The following is a 16,276-nucleotide window of genomic DNA, read 5'->3' as shown; positions in this document are numbered from 1 at the left end:
TAAAACGTGATTAGTTAAAGTTCAGAATAAAATCACGCTTTCTCTTAACGGTTAATTTAAAAAAAAAAATCTTCTGAACGCTATTAAAAGTTAAATTCTTCACTAGTTTGGAGACGGAATGCGTTGTTGTGATAAGTGATTTTCTCTATTAATTCGCACTTTTTATTTTAAGATTCAAATATTAATAACTACATTTTATTTCAGTATTTAATTTATGTATTTCTGTTGTATTAAATGCTAGCTTTAATTTTTTTTTTTTTTTTTTTTTTTTTTTTTTCTCATCCATAAATGTTTATTTATCTACCGAGTTGATTGCAAAAATAGATTACCTAATTGTACTCATTTTTAGTTCGTGGGAGGGGAATCTATCACCATACTTTCCCTTAAACAGGTCCGTTGGACTTTTATTAAGTACAATACTTAATAGTTATTTTTTGTTTATTTATTTATTTATTTATTTATTTTTTTTTTTTTTTTTAATGGAGAGTAGAAAACGCATTGTGGATGCGTTATCGGCAGCTCCTGTTACTCTCGCTTCTTCTTATTTGTCCCTCAGTCCTCATTTTTAAATGAGTGATTTTTCTGACAAAGGGAGAAGAAAAAGCTGTTTTCTAGGTTGGCAGTATTTTTGCGCGAACAGTTGGCAGAGTTGGTGGAAATTTTCTGTTTCTATGTCTATCCTTGTAGCCATGTCACTAGTAAGGGTGCTGGAGGTTAACGTTTTGTCTGGGCTGACGTTATCCGCCTGATAGTCAGGGACCCGAACCTTGGATTAACCACTAAGGAGGCTGTCCTATCAGCAGGTGCAAAGTACTGGGGCTGCTGTATTGCCATTTGGTGAATGGAATCTGGACCATGCAGTAGCTTCTGGTGGGGCCTCTCGATGCCATACTAGTGGGTAATTGTTACGGCTTTACCTTATCATGTGGTACAAAAAAAAAAAATTCTTCGTTTCTTTTTCTCTCTTAGTTTCCCCTCTCTGTCCTGCTCTAAGTAAATCTGTCGACCTAGTCCACAAATTCCAAAATTTCATCATGACAAGTTTCAAGAAAAAATACACGATTAAACCCGGTTCTCCAACTTCCAACGTAGACCCCTACTACCATGTCTCCTTCTCCAACATCAGGGGTCTACGTTCTAACCTTCCAGAGGTTGAAACCCAATTACAGGAGACTAAACCAGACCTTTTATTTTTAAGTGAAACTGGCATTGGACAGGCTATTTCCCTTGATGAGTTTGCAATTACAGGATACTCTAACTTAACTTCTAAATCTGACCCCCAAGATCGCCATGGGCATGGAATATGTGCCTATATTAAAGATAGCTTTCCATGTGGGAGGGACATCTCCAGGGAAGATCCTAACTTACCTTATATGTGCTTCCGGGTTGCTTTAGCTCACACTACTGCATTTATATTTACTCTCTATCGCCCCCACAACAGCGGAGTTACTATCTTTCAAAGCATATCTGAGAAAATTGACCAAGTCCTTTCTACTTATCCTTCAGCTAACATTCACGTATGTGGAGACTTCAATGTTCACAACGTCGAATGGTTGACCCACTCAAACAAGACCGATGATGAGGGGAGGTTCTGTCATGATTTCTCCATTGCCTATGACCTCACTCAGATTGTTCAGGAACCTACCCGTGTGCCCGATAATGACGGCCAGTATGCGAGCCTACTAGACCTTTTTCTCACAACTTGCCCTGAACTATGTTCAGTTTCTGTTCTGTCGCCTCTTGGATCTTCCGACCACTCTGTTGTATCAATTAAGATAAAAATGAAATGTAATAAGTCCCCAGACGTACCTCTTCATCGTACAGTATATCGATACACTAAGGCTGACTGGGATAGCTTCCGTACATTTATATCTGATCTACCTCTGCATTCCATGTTTAAAAAGGATGTGTCCTCTATAGTATTAGACCTAACTGAATGGTTAATTGTAGGTATTGACCATTTCATACCCTCTAAAAAATTTCAGCAAAAACCTAACAGCCAGCCATGGTTCTCTCCAGAATGTGCTGCTGCCATTGCGCACAGAAATCACTTTTTCCACTGCTTCAAACGTAATAGATGTATGGAAACTAAAGCCGTTTTCAGGACTGCCAGCAACCATTGTAAGAAAGTAATAAGGAACGCAAGAGAGTTGTATGCTCAATCTGTTAAGTCCAAAGTAGCTGAGCAGCGGCTTGGTTCCCACCAGTTTTGGCAAATAGCAAACAGAATCCTGAACAGAAGCGTGTGCTCCATCCCAACTATTATCAATGGATCTGAGGTAATCTCGTCAGCATCAGACAAAGCCAAACTCTTTGTCAAGAACTTTGCAGCTAATTCTACCCTTTGCGACCAAGACCGCCAACCCCCAATATTTCCTCTTGTATCAGAAAACACGCTATGTGATATACGTATATCTGTACGTGATGTTGCCAAGCTAATCAAAAACCTTGATTCCAGTAAAGCAACTGGCCCTGATGGTATTCCAATTATAGTACTCAAAAAACTTCAACCTGAACTAGCGCCCATACTTACAAAACTGTTTAAACGTTGTCTTAAGGAGAATAGTTTCCCATCTCCCTGGAAAATCTCATCAGTATGCCCTGTATTTAAGAATTCAGGTGATCGCTCATCCCCCTCTCAGTACAGGCCAATAAGTCTCCTGTGCGTCATGAGTAAGTTGCTAGAATCTGTATTAAATACAGAAGTAATCAAACATCTCAACAAAAATAACCTTCTTAGTGACACTCAATATGGTTTCCGTTCTGCTAGATCTACAGCAGATGTCCTTACAGTTATATCGCATAGGATTAGCAAATCTCTCGACGGTGGCAATCTTTCTAGGGCAATTGCTCTTGACATATCTAAAGCCTTTGATAGGGTATGGCATAAAGGTTTACTTCATAAGATCGCTAGCTATGGTATAGCTGGAAAAGTCTTCTCAATTATTAAATCATTTCTTTCTGATAGATTCATAAGAGTAGTAGTTGAGGGGCAAAAATCAGAAGCTCACAGTATTAATGCTGGAATCCCTCAGGGATCCATCCTGGGCCCAACTCTTTTCCTGATTTACATTAATGATCTTCCAAATCATATCCTTACATCATTTGTAGACATTTATGCTGACGACACTACCATTTATGGTACCACATCTAAGACAGTAAACGAGCAAGTTCTCTCCAATTCTCTCTCCTCTGATCTTGAGCACGTAGTACAATGGGGAAAGGAGTGGCTGGTTACTTTTAATGCATCTAAAACCAAGCTTCTCTCTTTACATCATCAACATTCTAATCCACATTTGTCATCAATTGAAATGAATGGCTCTCGTCTTCAGGAGGCCTCAAGTTTTGACAAGCTTCTGGGCTTGACCATTACTCCTGATCTTAAATGGAACACGTATATCAAATCTGTTGCCAAGGCCGCTGGAAAAATGGTGGGATCTTTCTATCGATCCAGTAGATATCTCACTGCTGATGCTATTCTCTATCTATATAAGAGCCAGGTACGTCCAAGGATGGAATACTGTTGCCACATCTGGGCAGGAGCTGCTAGAAAGAACTTGTCCTGCCTTGATAGAGTTCAAAATAGACTTCGTAGCCTCGTAGGAGAGGTCCTTTTCTCCTCCTTGCAACCTCTATCTCACAGAAGAGATGTTGCGAGTTTGTCTCTGATGTATCGTTATTTTCATGGAAAGTGTTCAACTGAGCTTCAATCTATGGTCCCCCCTCGCCAAACTTTCACAAGAAACACTCGTCTAGCTGTAAACACTATCAATAATTTCCCCCACTCTTTATCTGTGCCTAAACCTAAACGTAGATTCCATGAACAAAGCTTCTTTCTTAGAACTGCACGCCTGTGGAATTGTCTTCCGTTTTCCTGCTTTCCGGCTGACTACAATATGGTTTTGTTCAAGTCTAAAGTAAATAAGTTCTTGATGAGCCGTTCCATATAAGTTATTAAATTTACCAAATTTTCATTACTAATGATTACTATATTGACCAACTTCTACTGTACACTCTTTAACCCTTATCCTTGAGTGGCCTCTGGGCCTTGATAATGTGGTGATGCCTTTGTAAAAAAAAAAAAAAAAAAAAAAAAAAAAAGCAGTTAGAGTGGATTAAGGAGTGTTTGTCAGTTTCACTTAATGCTAAGATAATCCGGGGAGTTTACTAAAAGACAAGACTCTTAGTAATAATTAAAATAATAATAATAGTAACAACAATAATAATAATAATAATAATAATAATAATAATAATAATAATAACAACAACAATACAAAAAATAATAATAATAATAATAATAATAATAATAGTAACAACAATAAAAATAATAATAATAATAATAATAATAATAATAATTATTATTATTATTATTATTATTTTCTCATTCATTAAAGTTTTAAAAAACTACTGCGTTAGTAATGTGTACTCTGCCTATTCTCTTTCAATCAACCAATCACATGTTTCTGTTGCATATTAACAGACAAGCTCCAAAAATTTAATTGTAAATAGATTAGAAGACTAACCTTAAGCTTTTAAAATAGTTAATAACATCCAGTTCATTTTAAGAAATTTTCTCATCAGATCTATACAGATTTAGACATGATTAGCAGCAAAATCCCACCCCTTCACTGTACAAGTTATCAGATGCCGCAAAACTTTCTACTCGAATAGTTTCTTTTTTCAGACCAGTTGCCTTTAAAATTCTCTCCCTGTTCCAACATGCAAAATTTAAATGTGATATGAAATATCTTGCTGCTCATCTCCCCAACTAAGTTGCTCCATATAAATCTGGCCCCTATCACAGCAGTCGTTTCACTGGCAATATGCCTTGCTTGAGGCAAATAAAAGTAACCGAAATGAAAAAGTAAGGTTAGATTTAAAATGTAACCTTAATTTTTGTAAATGGTTGTCTAAACTCCCTTTGAACATCACTTTAGTATATTGTCTCCATTTAATTGTCTCTTCACGACGGCAAACCTTGACGTAATGTCTGTTTTTAATGTGGGGAACATCCAATTCCATAAGGAAAAATGTGGATTGGGTCAGACTAATTACCCCCACCCGCACGTCCCGAAAGTAAGGTAAATAACTACTTTCTTCTTCTGGTCTTTGAAATAAGATCTTGTTTGGTCTAAGGAGAGGATCATCCTATGTATTACCATCTCCTTTCAGAGTATTATCTGTGGTCTGAGACATCTTCATTCATAAGAGAATACCACAGAACTATACACATATTTTTGTTCTTCCTTAAAGTTTCCCTTTTTAGAGAATTTCATTAAAGAATCCAAAGCACATTGGCACACTAGTTGCATCCTTATGTTTGTTTCACAAGTTCTTTCACAAAATATGCTCTAATGAGTTTACTGTACTTCAACGTAAATACTCCCAACACACCCAATCAGCATCAAAACCAAACCAATTCTTTGGAGAGGTCCGTAGATACTGAGAGATTTTCTATTCTAATAATTTTTTCCTTATACCGCTTTTTCCTTGGAATTCCCTAATTCTACAAACATGAAGGAATTTAAATGTAATATCAAAGAAATAGATTGTTATCCAACTCTCCAAGCAGGCTGCCCTTTAAAAATCTGGCCCCTGTCACAATAACCTCTTCCTCTTTACTTGCAATATTCTCGATTGGGGTGAACAAATATATATATATATATATATATATATATATATATATATAATAATTATTCTTTGTACCTACAGACACTAGTGTTTCATGCAGACGCAATCATCGGTATAGGGGTGACAATTCCTGCCTGTCATGAGATTCAAACCCAGCCATGAAACCACCTTTTGCTCCATTTGCTAAGCGTTTACCCTAGATCAACTAAAAAATTTGCAATGGGAATGAGAAGGGAATTAAGAACTATTTAACACCAAATTCGGATGAATACATTTGACAATCTAGAGTGTTCGTACGCGTGGAAGTCGTAGACATTACATATGAAACTCTAAATTCTAAAATAGTTTTTTTTTTCTTTTTTCAAGTTGAAGTGAAGAAAGCATTAAAAAAACCCCAAAAGAAACGTTTCCCTTGTGGGGGGAGGGGGGTAAGTAAATTAGAAAACTTACGTCTTGATCAATTTTCGAAGGAGCAGCTAATATGAAAGGTAGAATATTAGTGTTCATATTATTCTTCAAAATAAATTCGATGCAATAATTATGAAGCCGAGTATCTGCATACGTGGTAAGTCTGAAAAATAAAACATTGCTTAAACATGAGTTAAACATTAATTTATATTTGATTTAATTCATTTTCAATTATTATTAACCTACATCGGTTGCCTTTAAAAACAGAAGTAAGCTTATGAGCGTTATTTCCCTTTAGGCTATTTACCGTTTACTTTTCAGAGGCAAAAATTGATTTATTTTATGGTTCCATAAATCTAACATGTGATTCTGTAGAGTTAAATGTAATAATCAAAGAAGAAAGCGCCCGTGTGTGTGTGTATCGTGTAGTCATACAACTTACTTTCGGATGGGATCTGAGAGAAAAAGAAATTAAAGATGGCCGCCATGGATTTATAAGGTGTAGTCTCATGAGATCTCATCTTCCACTGCACACGTATGCAAATGGAATGGGGTCAGTTTTCTAATAAAATGCCTGTTGGCAGAGGCAGTGGGGAGAACACATGCTGGAAGTTGAAAGTTGACAGTGATGAATTCTAGCTGAACTTTTGCTTATTGTATTTATTTTATTTTGTTTTGCTGTTTACCAACCCATTTAATTGCAAGCTATTATGGGGGACAAGTTCCAAAATTCGATGGCTCGACCCCGGTACTTGACTGGGTAGAGAAGATCGAACTACATTGCCTGTTGTCTAGTGTGAAAAACATTGAACATGTGGTTCCTCTATGTCTGTCTGGCGGGGCTTTCGCAAGGTATCAACAGCTTAGTTCTGAGGAAAAACAGGATTATGAAAGGATCAATTGTCTTCTCAATTATTAAATCATTTCTCTCTGATAGGTTCATAAGAGTAGTGGTTGATGGGCAGAAATCAGAAGCTCTTAGTATTAATTCTAGAGTCCTTCAGGGGTCCATCCTGGGTGCAACTCTCTTCCTGATCTATATTAATGATCTTCCAAATCACATCCTTACATCATTCGTAGACATATATGCTGATGACACTACTATCTATGGTAGCACATCTAAAACTGTAAACAACCAAGTTCTCTCTTATTCTCTCTCCTCTGATCTTGAGCAAGTGGTACAATGGGGAAAGAGGTGGCTTGTTACTTTTAATGCATCTAAAACCGAGCTTTTATCTTTACATCATCAACGCTCTGATCCCCATCTGGCATCAATTGAAATGAATGGCTCTCGTTTTGGGGAGGCCTTATTTTTTGACAAGCTTCTGAGCTTGACCTTTACTCCTGATCTTAAATGGAACACATACATTAAATCCGTTGCCAAGGCCACTGGGAAAATGGTGGGATCCTTCTACCAATCCAGAAGATATCTCACTGTTGATGCAATTCTCTATCTATATAAGAGCCAGGTACATCCAAGGATGGAGTACTGTTGCCACATCTGGGCAGGAGCTGCTAGAAAGGACTTATCCTGCCTTGATAGAGTTCAAAATAGACTTTGTAGTCTTGTGGGGGATGTCTTTTTCTCTTCCCTGCAACCTATTTCTTACAGAAGAGATGTTCGAGTTTGTCTCTGCTTTATCGTTATTTTCATGGCAAGGGCTCGGCTGAGCTCCATTCTATGATCCCCCCCCTCGCCAAACTTTCACAAGAAACACCCGTCTAGCAGAAAACACTATCACTAGTTTCCCCCACTCTTTATCTGTGCTTAAACCTAAACGTAGATTCCATGAGCAAAGCTTCTTTCTTAGAACTGCACGCCTATGGAATTGTCTTCTATTTTTCTGCTTTCCAGCTGACTACAATATGGTTGTCTTCAAGTCTAATGTAAACAATTTTTTGATGAGCTGTTCCATATGTTAACAAATTTACCGAATCTCCATTACTAACGGTTACTATATTGTACACTTTTTAACCCTTATACTCGAGTGGCCACTTGGCTTTGATAAGTGGTGATGTCTATGTAAAAAAAAAAAAAAAAAAAAAGGATCAAGGCAGCATTAAACAAGGCGTTAGCTATTGACCCCGCCCCTGCTTGGGAGCAATTTGAGGCAAGAACCTTGCATCCTGGCGAAACTGTCGATGTTTATTTGGCCGAGCTGACGAAGTTGACAGTGTTGTCTGGTGGGCTGCCTGAGCGAGCCTTGCCATGCAAATTTTTGGCAGGGCTTCCAACCGGAGCAAAGCAACTCCTGCAGGCTAGCTCAAGCCTAGCTTCATTGTCTCTTAACGACCTGGTAGACCGGGCCAGGACTGTGATGAAGAATACTTATGAGATGAAAGAACCAGTAGTCGCTGCTGCATAGCCCGCATCAAGTGATGATAGACCGTCCCAGGGGCCCGGACTGTGTGGTGAAGTCGTGTTATAGGTGCAATGGCCAGGGCCACATTGTGAGGAACTGCTAGCGGCAACTGACAGCTATTCGCTGCTACTGATGTAATAAGACTGGTCATATGGCCCGGGATTGTTCGGGAAACGGGGTCGGGGACAGGGTACCAGCGTCGAGCTCTTCCCCAAACAGAAATTAGATAAGGTGCTTCCAACCATTCAGGTCTATGTCAATGAGACATTGTGCTTAGCACTCCTCGACTCTGGATGCTCTCGCCCCATAGTGAGTGTGGACCTTTGCTGCACTTGGAAGAAGAAGACTACTAGAGTAACCACCCTCAGTGGAGCAACGCGGACATGTTGCGGGGTGGGCACTGAACATTCGCACTAAAACTGGAAATTCAGCTAACATCGAAGCGCTGGTAGTAATCGAGAAACCGCTGAACTTTGACCTGCTTCCAGGCTATGATGCCATCAGAGGCCTAGGTGGTGCTCACATAACACAGACGGGGGTGGTACAGTTTCAGGAGAAGGTTCCAGTGTGCACTGCGATTTGAAGATTGATCAGCCAGATTTTATTGTCGAATTTGACCAGCAGGAGAAGGCTTGGACAGCCGCGTGGAAGTAGTCGGAAAACCAGGAACCTGCAAAATGAGGTAACAGAGTACCATGTGCCCAACCAAATGAAGCCTGAGGAACTTTGTGATTGGACCAAGGTTGGCTGGTTGATTCCCTACTCCTATGAGAAACTTGGACCTCCCATGGCAGTCGCTCAGCCCAACAAAGCAAAGGTGAGGCTAGTGATGGACTACCATGAACTTAACGCGCATGTTGATGCATTCACAGCAGATGCTGACGTTTGTGCCAGCAAGTTACGAGAGTGGCACCAGCAGGGTTCCAATGCGTCCCTGCTGGATCTAAGAAAAGCATACCTGCAGGTCCGAATCAGTGAAACAATGTGGCGATTTCAGACGGTAGTGTTTGCTGGCAGGAGGTACTGCCTTACCAGACTAGGCTGAACATGGCACCCCAATAATGAAGACCATCATTAACGCTGTGTTGTCACAGGAAGAAACAATAAAAGAGGGGACATCGGCGTACGTTGATGACATATATGTGAATGAAGACATTGTGTCATCATCATGTATAAGGTCCGAACTGACTGAGTTTGGTTTGACGTGCAAAGACTTAGAACGTTTGTAGAATGGCGTCCGTGTCTTGGGCCTGAACGTTTGACAGGAGTGAGGGACTTTGAAATGGAGGCGTGGAACTGCAGTTCCTGAAGTGCCCGATGTCTTCACGAGGTGAGCGGTATTCTCCCTGTGTGAAAAACTTGTGGGACACCTACCAGTGTGTTGATGGACTCGTGTGGCAACAGGCATCATAATAAGGCTGGGATGATGAAACAGCTGACGATCTGTTGGTTTGCATGGTGAAGGAGACCATCGCAAGGGTAAAGCAGGATAAGCGGTGCCATCGAAACGTGAAGCGGATCGTAGCAAGAAAACAATGCATGATCACAGAGGCGGTCTATAGATATAATGCAACTCCAAAGGATGGCATGACTGCTGCAAGCGCACCCACCAATGCAATCCACTGCTATCAAGTGCTCATCAAAGACATTGATGCCCGTCTGCCTAATCGTCAGGAAACCCGAGGGCCGTAGGAGTTAGGGGACACTGTCTGGGTGAAGCCTCCCAATAATCGATACACCAACAGCTTTCAAAGAGGGCAAATCATTGGCATCATCAGTGAGCAAGCCGTGCTAGTTGATGGTACCCCACGTCATGTGAAAGATATCCGGCCTGCCCTGAATACAAAACAGTTGGCGAGTAGCAGTAATGGTGAATGATCTAACGATGACTTGTGGTTCAGTCCTATTCCCCGTGATGGTACAACTGCTAACCTCAACGCTGACAGTTCCAGCACCCCTTCTGAGAACTCCGATGAACATGGAGAAGTCCAGCCTGATGGTATGACTGTACGCCCCAACGCTGATGATAATGGTTCTGATGCATCTTTTAAGAGCTCCAATGAAGATGAAGTAGTCCAGCCAAGCCCCCTTCGTAGGAGTGCCAGCAACAAATGACCACGTCCACCATGCCACATGTGGGGTCTGGAGATTAGGGGGGGAATGTAGACAAGAAAGCGCTCGCATGTGTGTGTATCTTCGGATGGGATCTGAGAGAAAAAGAAATTAAAGATAGCCGCCATGGATTTATAAGGTGTAGTCTCATGGTATCTCATGAGATCTCATCTTCCACTGCACACGTATGCAAATGGAATGGGGTCAGTTTTCTAATAAAATGTCTATTGAGAGAGATAGTGGGCAGAACACATGCTGGAAGTTGAAAGTTGAAATATATCTATCTATCTATCTATCTATATATATATATATATATATATATATATAGAGAGAGAGAGAGTTATAATGTTTAGTAATAATACATAGTTACAGATATAATGATAAGTAGTAAGATTGTATATTTAGAAACAAAAATATTATATCGATGCCTTTGACAAAGGATAACCCCCCCCCCTGTAGGGATAGCTACGCATGTAATTGTGAGACAAGAATTGTACAATTCTCAACCACACCTCTCCTGAATCGGCACTGTTTGATTCCAGTAGTAAGGAGAAGTTCAGGACGACTGGAAAGAAATGCCGAGATAAGTGGAAAGCACATACAGCACCAGGAAGTCCCAAATGGTCACCCATTTTAAAAATGAATTGTTCCAAAATCAAATGATGTCATCTTGTCGACTAAAACAGTACAATTTTAATTAAATATATTTCAAAAAATGATATTCGTTTTCATTGATTTGAAAATTATTCAGCTGATAATTATTTATATGGTGCTTTTGATGTCTGTTGTATTTGAATTTTATATTTTAATTATTTTCACAAACATTTATTATTTCAAAAGGAAAAAGACTGATGATGAGGGGAGGTTCTGTCATGATTTTGCCATTGCCTATGACCTCACTCAGATTGTTCGCGAGCCCACCCGTTTGCCTGATACTACCGGTCAGTATGCAAGCCTTCTAGACCTTTTTCTCTCCACTTCCCCTGAGCTATGTTCATGTGCTGTTCTATCTCCTCTGGGATCCTCCGACCACTCCGTTGTATCAGTTAAGATAAAAATGAAATATAATAAGTCTACAGACGTACCTCTCCACCGTACTGTATACCAATATTCTATGGCTGACTGGGATAGCTTCCGTACATTCATATCTGATCTACCTCTCCATTCCATGTTTAAAAAGGATGTGTCCGAATGGTTACTTGTAGGCATAGACCAATTCATACCATCCAAAAAATTCCAACAAAAACCTAACAGCCAGCCATAGTTCTCCCCTGAATGTGCTGCTGCCATCGCACACAGAAATCACTTTTTCCATAGCTACCAACGTAATAGATGCACTGAGACTAAAACTGCTTTCAGGACTGCCAGCAATCTATGACCTTCACCGTCACCGAGGTGCACGACTTGACACAAAAAAAAAAAACTTCTTAATCAACTGCTAACGCACGCGTCACTGTAACGTCCAATGACAACAACAACAACCTTCTCACCCGACCTGCCTTTTATACCACTCTCTCAATTCCTCCTCTTGCGCATGCGCCCGGAGATTCCTGACAACCTCGAGACTTGCGCATATAAAAACCCAAGTTTTGTTGTCGCGCATGCCTACACAAGGCACAAACACATGGGCGTTTGTTTTGTTGGTAAGTACTACTCTCCCCCCTGATCTGATGATCACATAGAGTGCACTCCGGGGGTGGCCTCTTAGTTCGCTGGCTTCTGCGAAGGGTGGTATTTACAATCTCGGATTCAGGTTCTGGTTCTGGTTCTGGGTGTGGTTCTGGTTCTGGTTCTGATCCTGCCTGATCAGATGAACTACAACTACCATTCTCTTGCTCGGTGACCTCACTCATCATCTGCCGAACTTGGTGGCTACAAAAAGCAGCATCATTGTCCATCAATATCTCTTCCGGCGCACCTCGCTCAGAAAAGATAGATGACAGTTGGTGGACAACATTCGCCGAGTTCTGCCTGGTCATTTGCCGCCACACCACAAAACGAGTGGGTCCACAGTCGATAAGGGTAGAAAGGGCTTACCACTGTAATGGGTAATATACATCGCTACTCATTGCCACACATGCTCAACCTCCAATCACCCCTTCTGCTATTGCTCAGGTGCAGGATCAATAGACTGGCATGCTTGATGATCTGCCTTTCATCTGCCCTTGTCACTGCCGGGTCAACATGCCTCGCAAAATACAGAGTTCTTTTAATACCTGGATGTCCACTCTGCACATGAATTCTTTGTATTTGGCATGAGCTAATCGTGCCAACTGCGCAAGATTGAGCAGCGAACTCCACGCCTGTCTTCACAGCTTCATACCATTTGTGGGGCACATGGGTTAGTTGGTCTGCATGATTACAGTGTGATGCCATGAGCGTTACACTCACCGACAGGTCATACTCCGATACCAGACTCTTCAGGGTGTTTAGCCTCCGCCGGATTAACATCTCACTGGTTGCCTTAGTGCGGACTCTCGTTCGTCCTGAAAGAGTGTCGGACACCCAGTGGTAGACGCAGAGAGAATCCGTGTACAAGTGTAACTTCTTTGACTGCCATTGCAGTGCCAGATTTAAACCCTTCACAACAGCATCCAGTTCCGCCAGGTTGATGTGTTGAGTATCATTCACGGGTCGCAGCCAGCACACGTCTTCAATTATGTTTCCACGTTGCTCCAATAACACTCCCAATGCCAAAGAACTAGCATCAACCCACACATTCACAGTGTCCCCATCGACACACCATTCTCCATGGGCAGGGTCCTCCTTGTCAACTCTCTCTAGAGTTTCCGTCGTCATCAGAGTTAGAAGAGCATCATCAGATACATCATCCCAACCTGTAGTTACTAAACTTTCCCTGCGTTTGATGACGCCCACAGCTGCTCGGAGCCAGCCACACGCTGGTAAGTGACCAATAAGTTTCCCACACAAGGAAAAAATAGTCATCAGGGATGTTTGGAATCTCAATGCCATGCCTCCATCGTAAGGTACCATCTTTCCCGCAGACGTCCAATCCTAATACCCGTGCTCCATCCCTCAGACGTTCGAGATCCTTGCACTTCAACCCGAATTGAGCTAACTTTTCTCTGACGTGCGACACAGATTGTATATCTTCATTGACATACACATCGTCAATATAGGCCGATGTTGCATCCTCAGTGATCTTTTCCTGGGACAACACTGCATTTACAATGGTCTTCATGATTTGTGGTGCCACATTCAGCCCAAAGCCAAGTCGAGTAAGGCAGTATCTCTGACCCCGGAATGGCACTGTCTGGAACGGCCACAATGTCTCATCCACTCGCACCTGCAAATAAGCCTTCCGCAAGTCTACTATAGACACATTGGAGCCCTTCTGGTGCCATTCTCTCAGCTTGCTGGTGCACACATCAGCATTGGCAGTGTACGTCTCAATGTATCTATTGAGTTCACGATAGTCCAGCACCGGACGAACTTTTGATTTGTTATGCTGGACTACCATCATTAAGGGAAACAGACCCTTGGGTGGTCCCAGCTTGTTGGGGTAGGGGATCAGCCATCCATCCTGGATCCATGCCTGAAGCTCCTTCTCGTATTCATTACGGGCCTTGTCGGGTATCAAGTACTCTGCAATGCTATTCTTGAGTTCGGTTGGTGCCCTTCCTTCTGTCTACTTCCACGATGCAGTCCATGCTTTTTGGTGATGGTCGTAGTCCACCTTAAAATCAGGCCGATCAATGTGAACTGCAGCACACACTGGGGTTTCCAAAAACTGCACAGTCCCACCTCTTCTGATAACAACTCCCCCCAGTGCCTTAATAGCATCATATCCCAACAGTACATCGAATCCCAGCAAATCCCCTCGCATCACCAGCACATTAATGTTTGCGGCCACACCAGAGTCTGTGTGGACTTTGACAGTTCCGGCTCCACAGCAAGCTTGTGTATTGCCACCTATTGTGGTTACTTTGATGTTCTGCTTTGTCCAGTTTCGACACAACTTGGCACTCATGATGGTGTGTGAGCACCCGGAGTCGAAAAGAGCTGAACAAGGCACTTGGTCTATGTACACATTTATTGTCGGTTGCGCCTCAATTAAATCTTGTCCGGGGAACAGAGCGGCGCTGACGTCTTGCCCCCTGATGCATTTCCCGCACAATTTTGGGATAAATGTTCATAACTACTACATTGGAAACAGCGTGGGCGCCCCTTGCAAAATGGCCTCGCTGGCTGCAGCAGAAACATCTCCCATTGGTCGTGGGTCTCAAATTGGGACTCTTTTCAGCATTAGTCTTGGTTGCCTGCACCATCATTACAACCGGTTCCCTCAGGTCCTCCTCATCTCTGATAATGGCTCGAGCGCGTTCCAACAAATGTTCCATGGGTGTTACAGATACGCTGGTGGAAGCCCTCAACAGTTGCTTAACATGGGTGGGAAGGCCGGCCACAAACGCATACGCCAGTGTTTGCTCTAACACTCCATTGCCAAATAGAACTGCAAGTTTCTTCAGCTCCGCGAAGAAGACGTCCACGGTTTCTCCTGACATGAGCTTCCTAGTGGCAAATGTTTCGTAGGACGTGCAGGGATCCATGGCAAATGCCTTGTATAAAGCATTTTTTATAGAGGTAACATCAGCTTTCTCCACGGCACTAAGTTGCTGATACACACTCAGGGCGCCTCACGCCAATCTCAGGGGAATCACGGTATGCACCCCCTTTACTTCACAGAGGTTGCAGGTCAGCTCAACCCTTTCGACCCACTCGACAACAGAAGTGGATCCGTCGAATTCGGATATCAGTTTTAAATCAAACTTTGCCCCAGCCATAGTTGTCCAGGAAAAGAGACAAAACGAAATCGCCGAAATAGCTTATGACCTTCACCTTCAGCGAGGTGCACATCTTATATGACCTTCACCTTCACCGAGGTGCACGAATTGATACAAAAAAAAAACAACTTCTTAATCAACTGCTAACGCACACATCACTGTAACGTCCAATGACAACAACAACAACCTTCTCACTCGACCTGCTTTTATACCACTCTCTCAATCCCTCCTCTTGTGCATGCGCCTGGAGATTCCTGACAACCTTGAGACTTATAAAAACCCAAGTTTTGTTGTCGCACATGCCTACACAAGGCACAAACATGTGGGCGTTTGTTTTGTTTGTAAGTACTACACAACCACTGTAACAGAGTAATAAAAAATGCAAGAGAGCTATATGCTCAATCCATTAAATCCAAAGTAGCTGAGCAGCGGCTTGGTTCCCACCAGTTCTGGAAAATAGCAAATAGGATCCTGAACAGAAGCGTGCGTTCTATCCCAACCATTATCAATGGTCCAGAGGTCATCTTGTCAGCATCCAATAAGGCCAAACTATTTGTCAAGAACTTTGAAGCAAATTCTGCCCTATGCGATGAAGGCCATCAACTCTCCGTATTTCCTCCTACAACACGCTAGGTAATAGGTCGCCAAGCTAATCAAGAACCTTGACTCCAGTAAAGCAACTGGTCCCGACGGTATTCCAATTATAGTGCTAAAAAAGCTACAACCAGAACTTGCCCCCATAATTACCAAACTGTTTAAGCGTTGCCTTAAGCAGAAGTGCTTTCCAACACCCTGGAAAATCTCATCAGTATTCCCTGTATTTAAGAATTCAGGTGATAAGTCATCTCCCTCTCAATACAGACCAATAAGTCTCCTGAGTGTCATCGGTAAGTTGCTGGAATCCATATTAAATAGAGAAGTAGTCAACCACCTCAGCAGAAATAACCTTTTTAGTGA

General features: G+C 41.9%; 1 protein-coding gene across 2 annotated transcripts in view; it reads right to left on the bottom strand.

Moving 5' to 3' along the window:
- Positions 1–16,276, bottom strand: part of LOC145267138 (uncharacterized) — a 161,391-nt gene that overhangs the window by 71,420 nt on the left and 73,695 nt on the right. For both annotated transcript variants that reach the window (XM_080123181.1, XM_080123182.1), the window contains exon 5: positions 6,082–6,202. In XM_080123181.1, the coding sequence (XP_079979307.1) occupies positions 6,082–6,202 (121 nt within the window). The remainder of the gene's footprint in view (positions 1–6,081; positions 6,203–16,276) is intronic.

This window comes from Euprymna scolopes, chromosome 42, assembly GCF_053919585.1.
Source record: "Euprymna scolopes isolate OS-2025 chromosome 42, ASM5391958v1, whole genome shotgun sequence".
Lineage (NCBI taxonomy): Eukaryota > Metazoa > Mollusca > Cephalopoda > Sepiida > Sepiolidae > Euprymna > Euprymna scolopes.
This window is presented reverse-complemented; position numbering and strand designations above follow the sequence as displayed.